Genomic DNA, 20,021 nt, shown 5'->3' on the forward strand with positions numbered 1-20,021 from the left:
CAGCTGGGCATGGGCAGAGATGCGCCATGAGAATGATAATGAGGAGCCTCCTGAGCTCTTATCGGAAGTTCACAGGCAATAGGATGAAAATGAGGCATCAACCGGCAGAGGTAAGCAAGAGCACAGTTGGTGCTAGAGGGCTAGGGCTAGGAGCACCTGTAGCCTCTTTTCCCCACTCCACCCTCTTGCCCCGAGGCAAGCACATCCCTGGGAGAGGAGGGGGTGGGCACAGCAGTCAAAACTCTGTTCTGTGGGCCTACATCCACTGCTCTTGGTGACATCGTCATGGCAACAGGAACAATGCTTCCATCATTCCTCTGGGAACTTGGAGGGGCCTCACAGAGAGACAGGCACTGCATTTCCTTTGGCCCTGGGGCTCTGTTCAATAAGCCAAGTGGGGAATAATAAATAATCTCATCTTTGTGGAGCCAAAGCCACAGCCAAGTTAAGGGGAGGTTGGGGGGAGCAGAACATCTTAGACTCTACAGGGGTGGTCAGTCCTCTACCCTGTGCCATTGGCCAAACCACCCTCCTAGTCTGAGAAGCCACCATATCTAATCTTTAGTGGAATCTTTGATTCCAGTACAGAGATATGATCACCTCCCTGAAGCCTGAGATGAGTAATCCATGAGTCTTAACTTAAAGTATGGCAATGAGGGACTCTTTTGTTGTTGTTGTTGTTGTTTGTTTTGTTTCTATCTCAAGCCACCACATTGAAGCTGTGTGGGCTCTGACTCCCTCAAGGGTGGTGACCAACTAACCCGTGCTGTCAGCATTACTCACCCAGGATATCCACCTTTGGGTTTCTCCTGCTGTGCCCTGGGCACTCACCAGGCACGGTTTTAGCAGCTTTCCCGGATTTGGCTTCCTGCCCATAGCGGCTGCTGAAGCATTGGCCTGGCTCCTGTGGTTTGGCTGCAGGCCGGAAGAACTGCAGTTGGCAAAGTGACCCACATCCCAAGGGCCCATGTCACAGGACATCCGGCTCTTTGTCTGCCTTCCTGACCTGGCCCCATGGAGCTGCTCGCAAGCTGTGCTGCCCACCACCTCCTGCTGCCTTCCTTGGGTTTCTCTCCCTGTGCGGGAGAGGAGAGAGCAGAGCCAGATCTATAGCGCTTTGTGGGTATTTGAGGATGTGAATTCATAGCACTCCTCTCTCCTCTGGATAAGGGAGAAACTGAGGGCCCAATCAGAAGCTCAAACACCAGTTGTGTCGCCTGTTACCACCGTTGTACCAAAGAGATGCTTTATCCAGAAAGCTAGACTGTAACAGAACTTCCCCACTCTCCCTCAAGGCCAGCGCTTTCCCTGGGAGCATACAAGATGGAGGAAAACACACGGAAACTGCAGCAAGGCAGAGACAGACAAGAGGGAGGCTGCCCTACCTGCCCCACCAAGCGTGCGGCCCGACCCTTGAACATCTTCCCGGTCCTGCCCTTTCTGGAGCAGAGGGAAAGGAAGGGAGAGAGATCGCAGCAACCGCCTTAATCCCTCACAGAAGGCTGAAGTCACCAAGCTCATGGGCTGGCAGGATCCAGGGAAAGGGGAAATGGCAGTCACCAGCCCACTCTTCCTACACATGCGTGAGAGCTGCGTGAACAGGCCACAGGAAAGGAAGAGTCTGGAAGAGAAGGAGAATGGCGAGGAAGGGAAACACTGGAAAGGAAAGGGCAGAATAGAAGGAAAGTTTGGGCAATCGGAAACACATGGGAGGATAAGTCAGCGATCCAAGTATCTATGATCTTGTGCATGGGTTTAAGTTACTGAACATCCCGCGCTGTGACCAGAACATAAGGTTACAGAAGGAGGAGGAAAGAGTGGTTGACCTTCTCCAGTAACAATTGTTTACTCCAAAATGGACCTTTTATGAGTTTTGCTGAGATTGGAATTTTTTTAAATGACCAAGCCTGTTTATTGAAGCAGTTAAGAGCTCTGCGGAATATACACTAAGACCACATCTCCATTATTCAATTAGCTCAGGATTTTAAATTGACCAAAAATAACTAGATTAACCCAGTTTTCAAAATGGTGCTTTTTATCTCCTTTGAAAATGCAGGAAGTTCAGAAATGGCACTGCCAGGTCAAAGGGAAATCGTACACTTGGGACAAAATAGCCAGTGACCTCATGTCAGGAGCTGCCAGCCACTCCATCCAATGGGAGGATTTCCTTCATGCTCAAGGAAATCACAGGTTTTCTATAGCAGGTGATAGGAGGGTGGGACGGGAGCCTGTGCTTAACAGTGTGACCTAGTGGGCCTCCCCTGGGGCATTCTACTAAGGCCACACAAATGGAGCAACTATTTGTTTAGGACAGCTGGTTAATCTTGGATTCATCAAGTTGGAACCAACTTGACAAGATAGATAAGAATAGCAGTGTATACTTGAGAGAACTCCCCATTAAATCTATTTTTAAAAATACCTAGAGACTTAGCACTTTGATAAAAATAACTTGGTATTCTTTACATACAAATGTGACCCATTTAGGGAGAAATTTATGACAGCTCAGTTCTTCAGTGATCTCATGAAAATATGAATAGGGACACATTTGCTTTTGAATAAGGGGAAAAGCTAGCACATCAAAGTGGAAATGATACTTTGCAAAGTTTTCCTCCCAGAATTATCACAGGTCTTTGAAAATATGTTGAATAGAGAGGGAGTTTCTCTTGATCCCAGAGCAGATAGAAGAATTCAAGGCTCTTGACACTCATTCAGATAATTCAAGCACAGATCACATTTAAGTATGTTTTAAGGCAGCACTTCTGCTGTATTTCAGAGCAGGTCTATTTAAATGAGCCATTGGATGGTGACATATACATGTGTATTTGAGTTTTTTATAAGATCTTGGCACCCATCTTGCTGGGTTCATTCCTTTGCTGGCACTGAGAAGCAAGTGGTCGTGTTAGGGAACCCCTTGTAACAAGGAACTCTGGGAGGTGTCAGGGAGTTGAGGATGGCCTCTCGCAGTAAGAAATGCAGCAGTTTCAAGGAACTGAATTCTGTCCACAACTACGTGAACTTGGAAGTGTGTCCTTCCACAACTGGGGCTTGCCTGAGACCACAGCACTGGCTGACACTTGGGTTGCAGTCTTGTTGGACCGGAAGCAGAAACTCTTGTTACACCATGCCCAGACTCCTAATTCACAGAAACTGACAGATAATTGCTATGCACTACTTTAGTTGCTGGTTGTGGAAATAGTGTTAGGTAGCAATTGAAAATTAATATTCTCCATCTCCTATAGTAGAATGATTATCAGTTATTACTATAAATGGTATCTTCAAAGAATTCCATATAAGAATCAAATAAGCTGATGATGTAAATACTTAAACCCAGAGTTAGAATAATGCCCCCAATTGTCCATTTCAGACCAGGACCTATTCATCATAGACTGCGGGAAGGCTGGGCATTTGGAAGGTCTTCAAACCCTAGCAGCATGCATACCTCAGAGATACTGAGCTCCCTACTTAAACCAAAAACAACAATATAGTCTCTACAATATATTATCAAGCTTTCACATGATATTGGAGAAAGTTCATTTCCCACATAGTTCTTATTAGACCAAAAAGATACCTTTAAAAATTAACCATAATGCAAATGTAGACACAGTAGGTACATCTTTCTCATTCCTTAAAGCAAAGACCAGATTTCTTTCAAACAGAGGCTCAAAGGTCATTTTCCTTCCTTGTCAGCCACTAGTGTGGTGTGGCACGAATGAGAGAACTGTGTTGTGCAGACTTCCTTCCTCCCATTTCAGTCTTTGTCTTCCAAGCTTGTTGTCACCAGGTTAATCGTGCTGTCTGAGCAAGGGGTCCTTTGGAGAATCCAATTTAACTAAATACAGCTCTGAGTAACTCATGACAAGGAAAGAGAAGCAGGGAGGCCTGAGAGACCCTAATCTCTCACTCCCCCCGGGAGAGCAGAGAGCTAAGCTTTGATCCACCCTAAGGGTAGATATATTAACCTTCATGACCTTTGGTTTCTAAAGAGGCATCTAGACCACTTGGGGGAAACACAGTTGTAGGTAAAATGAGGGAGATGCAAGGGAACTGACCTCAGCATGAATCAAAGGAAGTGCAGGGGTTGGGACCACTTAGTACTGCTCGCAGATCAAGGTACCAGCTCCAGTTCTCGGACAACTACTGGACCTCAGTGCTTGATGCTAGCTGCAACAGAGCAGGAAGGACTGCCCACACGAGAGCTAGGGTAGAGGCTCAAAGGGGAAACTTCAGGAAAGAATCCTCTCTTATGGAAGAACATGTGCTCCGCAGAGCCAGAACTTCAGGGTCTACACACCAGACAATCCAAGGAGAGCCCGCTAAAGGAGCCGCACAGCGGGAGGACGCGCGCCCTTGCAAACCACTCAGACCCCTGTTGCACGAGGAACACCATCAAGGCTACCCTCCAACACCTTCCCAAGATGAGTCAGGCAGACTTTCATTGCGTTTTTGCTTTTTCCTTGTTTTATTTTCACGTATTGACCCAAAGGCCCATGGGCCTAGTGACTTTTTGTGACAAAGTCTCTCAACATTTGATCCTAATCATCACAATTTCGCTAACATCCAGCAGTTTAAGTATCTATTGAAATAAAATGCTGTTTAAAAGCAAATCCAAGATAATGGTCATTTTTTCATTCACGTGTTGTTCATAGCCGTTGTCTATATTCCCACTAAGCTAGGGTCACTTTACTTTTTACTTGTTAAACTTTTTATTTTTGTTAAGTATTAAGTCTTTTTATTGTATGGTAATTTTAAAATGTTATCTCGGGGCTGCCACTGTGGTGTAGCGTGTTAATGGCCTGACCTGCAGCACTGGCATCCCATATGGGCACCGGTTCTAGTCCCGGTTGCTCCTCTTCCAGTCCAGCTCTCTGCTATGGCCTGGGAGAGCAGTAGAAGATGGCCCAAGTCCTTGGGCCCCTGCACCTATGTGGGAGACCTGGAAGAAGCTCCTGGCCCCTGGCTTCAGGTTGGCACAGCTCCAGCCTTTGCGGCCATCTGGGGAGTGAACCATCAGATGGAAGACCTCTCTCTCTCTCTACCTTTCTCTGTAACTCTGTCTTTTAAATAAATAAAATAAATCTTTAAAAAAAAAGTTCAAAAAAAAAAAAAAAACAGGGAGAAGGAAAGACTGGGAAGGAGGGAGGGAGTGAAAGGAGGGAGATAGAATAGGAACCTCATTATGCTCTTAGAATTGAATCTACAAATTACATTGAATCTTAAAAACTAATTAAAAATTAAAATTTTTAAAAAAGCAAATCCACAGTAGAAAATGATACTCTGCTCTACTGGTACAGAGGCCTCTCCTCTAAGTTGTCGAGAGAGACAGCTGCAAGTCACTCTTCCAGTCCCTGTGATAAACTAGTGCTGGGCTGGCCACAGATTTCCCTAATTGTCCATCTTCAGTTTGGCTCAGGTATTTTGCCTTTTGTAGTAAACTTCCTAAATGAAGCGGAGTTATCCACAAACACATCTGAACTTTGGCTTTAGCCTCAACCTTACAATTCTTTAATTATCAAAAAGTAGAAGAATGACACAGTGATCTCAACTACAGATCATACAAACCTAAAAAAGCCCACAAAATGCCCTTTGCTCACTCAGCAGCTTGGAGGGAGGAGCAAGTGCCGATGCCCTTTTTCTGATGGTGTTGTTAAAGGACATGTTTTGGGATCTAAAACGATTCCTATTGGTCTGTTTCTTCACTATTTCTACTTCTAAAGCATGCTGGACTGCTCCGGTCTGGCTTTTCTGAGAATCTAACTCCTGAACTACATCCCGGGTCTCCAGGGAATGTTTCCACGGTTCACTGGAGCAAGGGAAGCAAGGGAAAGGGGCCAGCAGTTCCAAACGGATCGTGAGTCATCTCCTGCAGCGTAACTAGGCTCCTGGAATCCCCACAGGGCTTGCCTACAGAGGCAGTCCAAAGTCCCTGAGAAACAGCTTAGTGTTTATGCTCTGTTCACTCAATAGAATACTATGCAGCCATTAAAATGAAGCAGTAGAAGCAGGTTCAACTTCTGGTAAAGCTATTCATTAACTTATTAATTATAAACCTTTCCATGTAGGTCTGGACAGCACAGGTATAAATAAAGTCAGAGAGCATAGACACAGCACTGCTAACAGTGACTATTTCTAGGTTAAGTAGGAGTTTTCTTCCTTCCCTTCTTCCCTCCTTCCTTAAAATGGTCTCAATATTCTACAATAACCATTTATGACTTTTGTGTATTTGCAAAGCTGTTCACTGGGTTCTCTGAGCACAACAAATGGATGTTCAGATCTTAAAGGCACTTTAGGCTCCTGCCTTTGCCCCACAGCCCTGCAGTGCTCCTAGGACTTGCTACTCTGGCTACCCTGGAAAGAATTAAAAAAAAAAAATAGACTAGTAGTTGAATCCAAATACTGGTTCCAACTATCCAAAGGGTCTTTGTAAATTTGGTTAACACATGATCCACAGGTTTTTCTAACAGCCCTTCAAACCATGTGGAATCTCAGTCAGCTTTTTGTTATTGCAAATGAAGTAGCTAAGACAAACTACTCACGAAGGAAGGAAGCTTGACTCATAGTTTTGCAGTTTCACATGCAAGATTGGGTAGGTCCCTTTGGTTTGGCCGTCTCATGAGACCAGACAGCAATGATGGAGCATGGGGGGCGGGGGGGCGGGGACGATCACCTTGGTGGGCCAAGAAGCAGAGAGAGAACAAGGGAGCCCAGCCGGGCTTTTCTAAGGAACCCTCTCTATAGAGCTGCCTTTGAAGGCATGCCCTCAGTGACCTAAGGAGCTTCACTGGGTCCTACCGCTAATCACCATATTTGGATACCTGGATCATTTCTGCCCATTTAGTACTATTAACTTATGACCTTGGCGTTTAATAGCCACACGAGCTCAGGAGCCAACTTGTTGCAAACACAGCAACCTCACCACTGCAGGTCGTTGAGTGCTGCCGGCAGTGCTAGGACTGGTTGGTGCTAACCTGCGGCAGGAGGCAGGAAGCTTCTGCACCTGTGATCCCAATCGGTCATCCCTAAAGCAGCGCCTCTCAAACTTTAAGTCGCAGGAGAATCCCTGAAGGCTCCAACAAGGGCTGCTGGGCCCCAGCTCCACAGTAGGTTTCGTTGGGCTGTTCCAGTAAGTTTCCTGCTGATGCTCAAACTCCAGCCTACAGGCCATACTTAGAGGAGCCCTGCTGTAAGGCATGGGAAGCACGGGCAGGTCTATTTCACAGGCGCTCATAGGTTTTAGAAAAAGTTGTGGCCTCTCAAGTGGTTCTATGCAAACCTGGATGGGCCCACAGACCACTAGGGAATCTGTTTGTAAGTGGATTTTGCTTGAATAGGTCTGAGGCAGGCCATGACTCACAGGTGGTACTAATGCTGTGAGCCCAGTGTCCACCGCGTTTACCAGGGCTGAAACAGACCGCTAGTGGTTACCCACTTGCTTTCTACTAAAAAGGAAAAAGAAAAGGCTGTTCCCTCTTTAAAGTTATTTCAAGGTTCTTGCTCTCAGCCACTTGTCTGCTCTTCACAAAACTTGGACAACGCGTTCAGCTCTGCAAAATTCTTTTTTCAATTATCTTATTTAATAACAGATCCGAAGCAGCTTACAAAAACATAGAATACAAAAGGATAATGGAAAAATTCTACTCTGCCTCTATGGCTCTTGCTTGCCGGAGACAAAACCATTTCATGAGGGGAGACAAGAGCAGTGCTTTGACCCTGCACTTAAAATGCCTCATGAAGTGAGTCACCATGGAAGAGTTCACGCTCTTGAGTACAAATTTAAGAAGTGCTATCCTGGAATATTCTGATTTTGAATGGGGTAGGGGAGGGAGAAACACTACAACAGCTTCAAGAAGTTTATGGAAAATGAATTAAAAGATAAACTAATTTTGGTACAGAAAACTGAGAATTTCATGCCTATAAGGGGTCTTCAGAAAGCTCACAAAATGCAAATTATAAAGGAATTGTGCATTGATTTCACATTTTGTGACAAAACAAATTTGATTCCATTTCCTACAAACTTTTTGAAGTCCCCTCATATTTTAGTGCAGAACCATTTAGAACTTGTCAATGATTTGAATACATAAAAACCAGGAACAACACCGTGATGGATCTCAGAACTGAGGAAATTGATGCTGGTGGTCCCCCTCAGAGGAGAGGGGATTAGAAAGGGAGAGCAGGTCTAGGGAACAGGAGCAGGGGAAGATGAACAATGAGCTGCAGGTACTACAGTCCTCCCGGGATTTCCAAACATGGTTAGAACAGTGATGTTAAAGTTTAGAGGGAAGGGATAAGACCCTGGAGGAGGAAACTGGAGGGCTGCTCTCACAGCAGTCACTGTTTATAGATAGGGAGTAGGAATCAGAATTAGTAAGGAAAAGCTCCCAAGCCCAGGCCCATCAGGATCACCTGGAGAGCTTTTGTAGCAAAGATGGCCTTGCCCCCACTTGAGTTTCTGACTGTAAATCGAACTTGGAGGCCAATAATTCACATTGCTAATGCATTCCCAGTTCTGTCAGTTAGGTGACTACTTTTTGGAAATCATGGATTTAGAATCACTAGTTTAGCTCAGGGTTTCCTGACCTTGACATGCTTGCTGTTCCAGGCCAGATAACCCAATGCAGAGCTCTCCTGTTTCTTACAGGATGTTCAGCAACATACCTGGCTCCTACCTTCTACATGCCACTGGCTCCCCTACGTTGTGTCTATAGAAACTGCTTCTAGACATTATCCAGTTTCCCCAAATACCAGTTGGGAGCCACTGCTTTGCAGGAGGCAACATACATGACAGGGACAGTCTGAAGCAGCCCCGGAACACAGTGGGGCCTCAGCTTGACCTCCACCTTAGCATGAAACAAAGAATTTATGAGTGAGGATTCAAATGTTAGCTTTTGGAGAACAAATCCCAGAAAAATCCAGTTGGAACAAAGCTTTACTGTAATTCCAGTTGCGAGTTCTGCACCCTGGAGCCCTGAAAAGTGTTTCTATTGCATTTTCTCCAATTTGTGGACGTCCCTTTTTCTTTTCACATGTGGTCTCTCTGGATCACTGCTTCGCTTGATTGTTGTCCTCTTTATGACTTCCTTATTCTGAACACCGTGTCATTGGTTAGACAAAGCAGTGTTCTGCATCACGCAGGCAAGTTTATTCCGTGCTCAAAGTATTTTTTTTTTTGAAAGAAAATAATACTCTGGAACTTGGTGAATGTTTACAAATGTGTAGATCTTGAAAGCCATGTAAGCGTCAGGCCTTCCGACAGTATTAACAGCCCCAGGACTCTGCTGTGTCTTACCATGAAGGTACTGCCACTCAAACTGTGGTCCCGGGACCAGCAGCAACGGCAGCCCTGAGAGCTGACACACACGTGCAGACGCTCCCGGTGGGAGGCTCCTCGCAGGCCCATGGAAGTAGCAGCTGAATTTAAACAGGAATCCAGGTGATTCCCATGCACACCAAAGACTGAAAAACACTAGGTGAAGGTCCTGATATCTACGTTTCAGAACCTTCAAGGCACCATGTGCTTTTCAAGAATAACAATTTTGCATTTATTTAAAATATTGATAATTCTCTCTCTCGCTCTAGAATGAAAACCTTGAAAGAGTCATACATTTAAGAGTGTGACCCCAGAGCCACACACATCCTCACTGCTAGAAATATGTCAAGTGATTTAAGGAACTTGGCCTTAGTCTTGTGCCTGTCTGCTTTCCCTAACTCCCAACCTCAAATGGATTTCCAAAGAAGTGTAACTTTTTCTGGAAATGTAAATACATCTCCTGTTTTTTCCTATAATATTTATTTTTATGAGCAACAGGGAGGGAGTGGTGGGCAGAGTTCTTCCATCTGCTGGTTTACTCTGCAAATGCCAACAGCTGCGGCTGGGCCAGATGGAAGCTAGAAGCCAGGAACTCAAGCTAGGTTTCCCACACAGGTGACAGAGACCCAAGTACTTGAGCCATCACTGCTGCCTCCCAGGGTGTGCATTAGTAGCAAGCTGGATTGGAAGTGGAGATGTGCTTGACCCAGACACTCAGATATGGAATGTGAGCATCCCAATAGCAGCTTAACTCACAGCATGATGACACCTACTCCAAAGTGTTTTTTGTTTGTTTGTTTGTTTTTTGACAGGCAGAGTGGACAGTGAGAGAGACAGAGAGAAAGGTCTTCCTTTGCCGTTGGTTCACCCTCCAATGGCCGCCGCGGCCAGCATGCTGCGGCCGGCGCACCGCGCTGATCCGATGGCAGGAGCCAGGTACTTATCCTGGTCTCCCATGGGGTGCAGGGCCCAAGCACTTGGGCCATCCTCCACTGCACTCCCTGGCCACAGCAGAGAGCTGGCCTGGAAGAGGGGCAACCGGGACAGAATCCGGTGCCCCGACCGGGACTAGAACCCGGTGTGCCGGCACCGCTAGGCGGAGGATTAGCCTAGTGAGCCGCGGCGCAGGCCCTACTCCAAAGTGTTAACTCCTTATGTGTCATGTTCAAAAAACTTGAACTTTCTCAGATCTTGAAGAGATGGTTAGGAAGGATACACAAGGAACACACTTTACTTTTTGCTTGAATTATATTCATTTCCAAGATTTGAGTCCCTCAGCTGCTAAGAATTACCTGAGTATTGGAAAGAGAGAAGCCATTTAGTATATTTTGTATAATTCTGGCCAAGGACTTTTATTTTTGAATGCTTTCATTAATGTTTTTACTGCTGTTTTCTCCATCAGCAATGATTACTATGAGTAAAATATTGTAAATTAACAAAATCACCAGTAAAATAGTTTTTCACTTAACAATTCATATACTTTTTGCATTTTTATTTATATAAAAGAAACAGATATCATGTATTTCATATACACAGCTTTAAGAGCATAATGATACTGCCCAACCTATCTTGACCTTAATTTTTCCTTTAATTTTTAAAAATATTTATTTATTTGAAGGGCAGAGCTACAGGGTGAGGAGGGAAGGAGGGGAGGGAGAGTCTTCCAAACACTGGCTCACTCCCCAAATGGCTGCAATGGCCAGGGCTGGACCAAGCAAAAACCAGAAGCCAGGAGCTTTATCCAGTTCTCCCACATGGGTGCAGGGGCCCAAGGACTTGGTCCATCTTCCATTGCTTTTCCAGATGCATTAGCAAGGAGCTGGATCTGAAGTGGAGCAGCCAGGTCTCGAACTGGCACCCATTTGGGATGCCAGTGTTGCAGGTGGTGGCTCAGCTCATTATACAACACTGGTACCATCTTGCTTTTATTTTTACAATGACATGTTCAATTTACTTTATAGTCACAAGCTTAACTCTCCACTAAATAAAGAATTCAACTAGTTCTAGAAAAACCACTGTTCCTTAACAGTATAGACAAGAGCTATAATTAATAATCAAATCTCAAAATGTCAACTTTGCTCATATACATGACTTTTTTCGTACTTTGTGTATTAATTACCATAAACCAGGGAAAACCTATGATGTTTGTCTTTTTGGACTGGCTTATTTCACTAAGCATAATGGTCTCCAATTGCATCTATTTTGTTGCAAAAGACAGGATTTCTTTCTTTTTTTAGAGCTGAGTAGTATTCCATTGTATGTATGTAACACAATTTCTTTACCCAATCATCAGTTAATGGACATCTGGGTTGATTTTGTATCTTAACTATTGTGAATTGAACTGCTATAAACATAGGGGTACAGATAGCTCTTTCATATGCTGCTTTCATTTCCTTTGGGTAAATTCCCAGGAGTCAGGAGGCTGGGTATATGGTAGATTTATTTTCAGATTTCTGAGGAATCTCACTACTGTCTTCCATAATGATTGTATTAGTTTACATTCCCAACAATGAACTCAAATGCTCTACTACTTAACCCTATCCTCCCCCCACCAATAGTGAACTAGGGTACCTTTTCCCCCACATTCTCTCCAGCATTTATTTTTTTGACTTTTGAATGATAACCTTTCTAACTGGGGTGAGGTAAAAAACCTCACTGTGGTTTTTATTTGCATTTCCCTGATGGCTAGTGATTCTGAGCATCTTTTCATTTGTCCGTTGGCGTTTGTGTTTCATCCTTTGAAAAGTGCTTGTTCATGTCCTTAGCCTATTTCTTAACTGGAGTATTTGTCTTGTTGATTTCTTGGGCTCCTTATATATCCTGGATATTAATCCTTTATCAGATGTAGAGTTTGCAAATACTTTCTCCCATTCTATCTGTTCCTCTTTCTTTGTTGTTTCCTTTGCTGTGCAGAAGCTTCATAACTTGATGTAATCCCAGTTGTCTATTTTTGCCTTTACTGCCTTGCCTCTTATGGCTTATCCTACCTTTTCGTCAAAAAATCTGAAGCAAATGTTTACAGTAAAGCGTAACTAAAGCAATTTGCTAAGGCACAACAAAGGTCATAAAGATCTGATTGCTGATGAAAAGTGTGTTGTATTTTACAACCCAGAAATCACCATAATGTAAGCAGTATCTTTGTCTCCAGCCTTCCAAGCAGTAAAGAGGATTCTACTATGGATGACTTTTGTGTACTGTCAAGGTACTATGTCAACACACTTTTTCCCAGTCATTAAAAAAAAAAAAAAAAAAAAAAAAAAAACTCAAAACAATAAGAAACAGACCACTGGTATTAACAACAATATTTTTATTTACAAAGAATTGTTTTATTTGGCTGTTTGGAAAACCACTAACATTTTTCACTTTAGAAAACATTAAATAATAAACAGGCTGTTATACAGTACTTTGGATAACTTCTTCCATCAGTTTAGTGCAATGTATTATTGGCACCTAAGAATGAACTTCACAACTATTTTCCCCTTTCATCTTCAATTGTGCAGTTATCTGGCCAAAAGGAAATGAATCATTAAAAATGGGTCTAAAGCCATGTTTTTCTGGCTTCCACTCAAAGGCTTGGAGATTTGTATTCCCTGTCCAGTCCTGCCTCTACCAAGTTAAATGATAAAAGACTTTCTATTGTACCTATTGTTCCAAATGTGTTACCCTTCTGTGAAACCTGGGAGATCTCAACTGGTCAGGGAAACTGAATGGTGCCAACCAGGGGAAAGAATGGTCGAGAGGTATTGGACACTGCACCTTTTTTCAGAAACTAAGTTAACTTATCATATACACAGCGAAGAGAACGCACCAGACAAAAATCTCTCTGAACTGTGTTCCTTGCTAGGGTCTGTTAAAAACATCTGAAGCATCATCCATTGAGCAAGTGAAAGGTTTACACCTTAACCAAGAAAAAAAATGCTTCAAACATCACCGTGTTAGAGCATTACTGAGATAATATCTGCCTATCCTACTCTTTCGGTATAAACAGTTTTTTTTTTTTTTTAAATTATCGTTTACTTTTTGTTTGAATACTGCTAGGTTTGGCAGAAAGAGAGAGACATTTCAGTGAGCTCAGCCTTAGGTTGGCTTTTCCTCCTTTGATCTCCTTCCACTGGGGGCTCACGAGGGAAACACCTCAATTGGCGCTTAGTCCAAATTGCTTAGTTCTGAAGACTTTCATTACCTACTCAAAGGATCAAAACCTCTTCTGGGAGACTCTGTAACATGTTACTTTACCATGAAGTAACGACATCTTTACCCACCTTAAATCTTTATCTGATTTTTAAAAAGCTGCTGGGAGGCGAGGGAGGGGTGAGGAGTTGGGGAGAGACAGAGAGGTCAGAGAGAGAGAGAAAGAGAGAAAGAGAACGCTAGATTGTAGATCCACACTTCTTTTCATAAAGGATTCCAAATTAACAACTGTCCCTGTCAGGAAACGCTCCCTCATACTCTAGTTTGAGCCTGCTTCCTCCCGTTCTATTCTTAGTGCATATGGAGAACAGCTGCTCACCGTCCTCTCTGTGCCAACCCTCCATATCCTTGAAAACCATCAAGGGTTTGCCCCTCAGTCTTCTCTTCTCCAGGCTGAATAATCCCAGTTCCTTTATCTTTTCATCATAGATCTCTTTTTCCAACCCTTTAATCATCTTTGTGATTCCTGGCAAAAACAGCAGAAAACATTTTGATTACTTAATCTGAAATGAAGAAAAGCCTCAGGAGTAAGTTGCCTTTTAAGTCTTTTTTTTTTTTTTTTAGAATAAAGGTAGAATATGCAAGGAAGAAATATCACTGTGCATTTATGGATCTTACAATTCCAATCTTATCCTGCTTCTCGGGGCAGATCTCATTCCAACACATCCAATGCCTCCAAGCCCAGGTCTTGCATCTTCTTCCATTTTGATACAGCTCATAACTTACAAGCTACACCTGCTTAAGTTGCATCAATTGAAAACAATATGAAAATCTGTCCCATGGCGCTTTCCCCATACTTCCTCTCACTCTGCTTCCACCAACAAGATATTTTCTCTGAAACAACCGGAAGTTTTACACGCTTCTCACAAACTACCCGAAAGCCATGTTATGATGGTAAAAGCTGTTGGTCTTAAAGTATAACTCGTAATAGTTACGATTAACTGCAGTTTCTTGTCTCCCTGAATGATTCACTATCCTTCATAGAGATCAAATTCAAGGCCATTAGAAAAATTCATCACTCTTCTACCACAACCTGACACTTCTGCTGATATTCTTTTGCTTCCAATATAAGGTCATAGAACCAAATGACATTTCACCATGTATTTTTTAACTCAAGAGATCACAAGCTGCCTTTTACTTTGCAACTAGAGTCTGTAAATCTTAGGAACACGTAAATACTTAATATCAATAGCACATTTACACGAAGCACAATACTACTTATGAGAGGTTACGTGCCCACTCTACATAATTGTCTTTAAAAGAAAAATACGGGTAACAAGAATAGATGCATCTTGATATATTACACACCCTTCTTTTACAAAGTAATCAACAGTGAAAGTCAGAGTTCAGGTCAGGCCAGAACTAACTAAAATGAGGAGGATAAACCGATTTCACAAGCACATTGTACATCTCATTTTAAGGGAAGCCAATACTACTCATGGTGCAACACTCAACAGACAACAGAATGCCCACGTGCACAGTTTTCTTTTGAAAACTTCCACATTTTGCTACAAGGAGCATCTTGTAACCAGGATGAAAGATAGTACGGATCACCACACCAAAGGCCTTCCTAAAAGAGACACAGGGTGGAAGGCAACACCAAAAGGTGGTTTGTACGTGTCTACAGGTGCCCTTGTCACTGCTCATTGGGATTGCAAAAGCAGGCCATTGAGACACGGGTCACCAACCAGACTTTCTCCTGACCCACTGACCCACTCTTCTCTTAGGCCTGTCAAGAGGGAGAAGAGGAGAGAAGGTGAGGATTGGAAAAAAGAAGAGGGAGCAACACAGTAGTTCATTGCTAGTTCTGGAGTTGCTAGCGTTCTTCGGAGCAGTGGCCTTTTTTCAAGCTCACATCATCCAATCCAATCTCCCCAGTGTGACCACGCCTTTTTTCACCTTTGAAGATGACCTAGGGAGAGAACGCACACACCAGTCAAGCCTCCTCTGCCCCTTTCCAGTGCCCGCTCTTTCAGCAAAACAAAGGCAAACCTTCCCCCAACCTCAGTTTGGAACTTATTTAACAGGAGGAAACAGAACTTAGTTGCCAGCGTCACTGAAGGCTTGTTTCTTTAAAAGACACTTGAGGCATCAGGAAGTTGTTCATCAGAGCACATTGCTCAGAATCAACTACCCTTTAAAAAGCCGTTCTAAACTGTAGACTATTTGAATTTATGAGCATACAAAGTATGTACTCTTGTCAAAGGTAACCAAGCTTAGGAGAATGTGACGGGATATGAGGGTCAGAAGTGAAGCGCCACATCTCTGAAAGATCAGAATCATGCAGCCTGTCTCAGGTGTTTCTTAGTTCCTCCTTTTGCTTCACGTGGCTTTGTTGCCAAAAATGGGATCAATCAAATACCATGATCCAATAACACTGTTAAAAAATAAAACCTTTCATTCTTCTAATATTTTATCTTCTGTAGAGAACCTCTATTTGTTTTAAAAAAGATTCAAATCCATCAATGATATGATTGGAAACAACTTATTATCTTGTTTTATTTCTCCAAATACTGTACTAAGAAAAATTTAAGAAAAAAAAGAGAAAAAATCAAATTACTCTGATAATAGCTGTATTAACAAAGTCGATTTTTTCTTCCTAAAATAGTTTCTGGAAAACTGTACCTAAAGAGATTGATGCAGGATTTCCTAACAAAATAAGTTTATAGGCATCAACATAAAAATGTTTTTCCAAATGCGTTCATCAATTTTGTTGTAGATTATTTTCTTGCTACCTAAGATAAAATTTATTCAATCCAAGTCTTTCCCACATCCTGTCCTGAATAGAAGAGTGCTTTCTAATTGCAGTTGTGGGTTCCCACTCTAGAGATCCCACTATGATCTCTGGAGCAAAGGGGGAAAATGGACTTTAAAGAACCATCTCCATATTAATTTATGGTAGTAAAAGTTCGAAGGAAAAGGGAAAGGAAGCATTGTTAAGCTCACCACCCCTGCCCTTTAAAGCCTCCATGAATTGTTTTTACTTTTCATTTTTTCTTTTTTTCATTGAGGATGGGTCTTCGGCAGGGTGGGGAGGGTGGTGAGGCACAGGTCGCAATGAAGAAGGATGAAGAGGCAGAATGCGATTACAGAAAGAGGCAATGAATGGAGTCAGCATGCCCAGAGGAACGCAAACCTTTGTCTGAGCCTGAATTCACAGAGCGAGGCCTCTTCAAATTCAGACCCCAGAGTTCTCCTATGAAAGGAAAAGCTCCCAGGTTCAGCCTCCTTTGCAGATCTACTTACGCTCTTGACGTCAGCCCCTCGCAAGGTGATCTGGGTCTGCCTCCAGCCATGGCCTCCATTTCTTCCCCACAGGGCTGCTCCGTGGGCACCGTGTTTCCTCACAAACACCTGGAGGCTGCCCGAATGCAGCCCCTCCACCTTGTGCCTGAAGGACAGGCAAAGGTCCCCTGAGTGCATGAGATGGCCGAGAGGTAGCACCAAGCGGGCGGCTTTTCCCCCTGGGGCTTTGGCTGCCGATACGGTCAGATACCGTCCACCTGCAATGCAAAGGCAGGACCGTGTGTACGTGATGATTTCCCCTGCTGGCACAAACAGCTTGGGCAGGAGCTTGCTTTCTTTGTTTTAACAAACTCTGGACTGTGACAGTCCTCTGTTAAGAATTCCAGACGACTTATTTCAATGCCTGTCTAAAACTGTGTGTGCTTACAGAAAACTCTCACTCACTCTGCTCCTGGAGAGTAGAAGTTACAGCAAGGATACACAACCATCAGAAACCTGAGCACTGTGAGTATTCCGAGAGGAAATGATGAGACAAACATCGGTGTCCACGGACACACCCATTCAGCATCTCCTGACCCTCAGCGCTTTATGTTTGTGTTGTCCAGCCCCTCAGCAGAATCAGCTGGGTGTCTAGTAGAGGTGACCCCAAATTGCCCGGGAGAATTTCCTGTGTGGAAAATCCACCTACAGACAGGGTGATTTAAAGGGGACTCCACCTGTTTATTCTCTCCTCCCTTTGTTTTTGAATCTCTAAAGATGGAAGGATCTTTAAACACAAAACAACAAAAAAAATCCAAACTGGAAATCGCCATGCCTGTCACACTGGTATACACCTAACTCCGGAAGGACACAGAGGGGTCTTGGAAGCCCTAACCCATCTTCCAAGAGCACCAGCTTTCTTTGGAGGTAAGTACTTCAAAATATTTTTATGTTGAAACAAACCTATGGCATTATTTAGGGATATATTCCTTTACATATAAATACCCGACCACAATGCTCATTAAAACTTCCACTTTAGACAGGTTACTTGGTGGTGTCCTCAGATACCTAGCGCTACGGAATTTGCATCCCTCTGTTGTTAGGGAAACTACAATTTTAAGTAAAAGTCTAAGCAACAGTGAAGAGGGGCTGCTACGTCTCCAGGGAGAGTTCTAAGTGGTGTTTTTGAAACTCAACTCTGCACAAGCGAGACTCCTCTGGGGCTGCTTCATGTCAGCCAGCTGAAAAACATGATGCTTCAACACTTATGTGTCCACAGGAAAAATGAGGTTGGAATGCTGACCACATGTGTCTGCTTTGGTAGGAAACCCATTTCCTTCCCAGTTAAATGAAAAATCATCGTCTCTTTCTGGTACTTCATTTATGTAAGACTTAAGATTGGAATGTCTTCTCCTCTCCCAAGTCCCCTCTGGTCTCTCGGAGGCCCTGGGTGATTTTGCGGGGCTGGGATGCTTATGATGTCCTAGGCATGGTGCTAAGTGCACCCAAAAGGCAGTTTGAAGTCAGCACCTTTCTTTCTCCCAAACCTCTGCATTACACTCCTAGCATGAAGTAGGTGTTTGAAGCTGTTTGTTGAATGGATAAATGATGTTCTAAGAAGATAGCAAGAAACTGTAGGGAGACAGTTGTTTGACTCAGATACTTAAATCACTAAAAACACAGACACAGTTTCTTACTTCCTCTCACCAGCGCATGCCTTTCCCCAACATTTCAACCCCCATAATATTTAGGCCCAAAATATTTACATGGATTTTAAGTGTTTCCCTATAAGATTTTGAGTCAATACAGGTATTGTGATAAAGACTAAGATATGATGTTACGACAGTTAACCTGCAAGTTTTAAGAAAGCAAAGCTGATGTTAAATGTCTATGGAATTCATACCCATGTCACTCTGTGCAAAACTGCCAGCAAACATGACAACCGGGTAAACCAAAGCTCCTGATAAGATTCAAATTAATCATTTTCTACGAGTATCTAGAACTCTAAAATTTTAAGCATGATGAATGAGGTTACATGCAGATGAATGAGGTTACATACAGAGCTGCTGAGGGCAACAAAGTTTTGGTTTTAATTTTTTTTTTTTTTATTTGAGAGGCAGAGACAGGTGGAGCTCCCTTTTGCTGGTTCAAATGCCTATAACAGCAGGGGCTCAGCCAGGGCCAGCTCCAAAGGGAGTCCTTCTAAGTGGGTTTAAGAATCCATTAATTGAACCATCACCACTGCCTCCCAGGGTCTGCCTTGGCAGGAAACTGGAGTCAGGAAATGCAGCCAGGAACTGAACCCAGGAACTGTGATGTGGTACATGCACACCTTAACCATTAAATTCTATTTTTACTATGAAGAATTTTTTCCTTTTGTAATTACGGAAATGTTATAAAATCAGAACAGAAACTTAGGGAAAAACCAGTCCAGCCTCCCAAGCAAGTTTCTTCTTACATAAAAATTTCACTTCTGATTCTAAAATATTGGATCAAATACAAAACTATATTAAATATTTTCATTCAGTTTAAAGTATAACATCAAAAATATTTTTAAGATGCAAGGAGAATAAATAATATATACTGGAAAACTTAATCAGAAAGCTACGTGATACAATTTAATTTTTTAAAAGACTTATTTCTTTCAAAGGCAGAGTAAGAGGGGTTGGGGGAGACAGAGAGAGAAATCTTCCATCTGTTGGTTCACTCCCCAAATGCCTTCAACAGCCTGGACTGGGTCAGGCCGATGCCAGGAGGTCTCCCTGAGAATGGCAGTGACCAAGTTCTTCAGCCATCGTCTGCTGCCTCTGCTGCCTTCCAGGATACATTAGCGGGAAACTGCATCAGAAGTGGAGGAGCTGTGACGGAAACCAGCACTCCAGCATGGGATGTGGGCATCTTAAGTAGTGGTTTATTCTGCTGTGCCATAAAACCCACCCCTAAACTTTAATTCTATAGTGGTTGGTACCCTATCAATGCAAGTGACAAAGAGAACAACATAGAGTTTATTACTTTAATCAGTTAACTCCTTGGTAAAAGGAAGGTATAAGGAGTTTCACAGTGATGTTCTTTGTATTTTATGGTCTACCTGAAAAAACAGCCCAGGAAGAAATAAAATCATTATGGTTTGCTGGCATTTACCCTTCCAATGCAAACTGCTTAATTTTTTTTTTCTAACAAATAATCTGTGTCCACTGGGAGAGAAAGAGAAGAACATACAGATTTAAATAAACCATAAACCCATAACCCAGAGACACTTCTAACATCTTGATGTCTGCACTTTTCAAATACATGCATATAA

The 20,021-nt window shown here is 43.1% G+C and overlaps 1 protein-coding gene across 4 annotated transcripts in view; it reads right to left on the minus strand.

Moving 5' to 3' along the window:
- Window positions 1-12,594: 12,594 nt before the first annotated feature.
- NPNT (nephronectin) overlaps window positions 12,595-20,021 on the minus strand; it is an 82,579-nt gene continuing 75,152 nt past the window's right edge. For all 4 annotated transcript variants that reach the window (XM_008267522.4, XM_008267523.4, XM_002717182.5 and 1 more), the window contains 2 exons: window positions 16,742-16,998; window positions 12,595-15,407 (listed from right to left, as the gene is read on the minus strand). In XM_008267522.4, the coding sequence (XP_008265744.1) occupies window positions 15,312-15,407; window positions 16,742-16,998 (353 nt within the window). In that variant the 3' untranslated portion in view covers window positions 12,595-15,311. The remainder of the gene's footprint in view (window positions 15,408-16,741; window positions 16,999-20,021) is intronic.

This window comes from Oryctolagus cuniculus, chromosome 8 (genome assembly GCF_964237555.1).
Source record: "Oryctolagus cuniculus chromosome 8, mOryCun1.1, whole genome shotgun sequence".
In the NCBI taxonomy this organism is placed as follows: Eukaryota; Metazoa; Chordata; class Mammalia; order Lagomorpha; family Leporidae; genus Oryctolagus; species Oryctolagus cuniculus.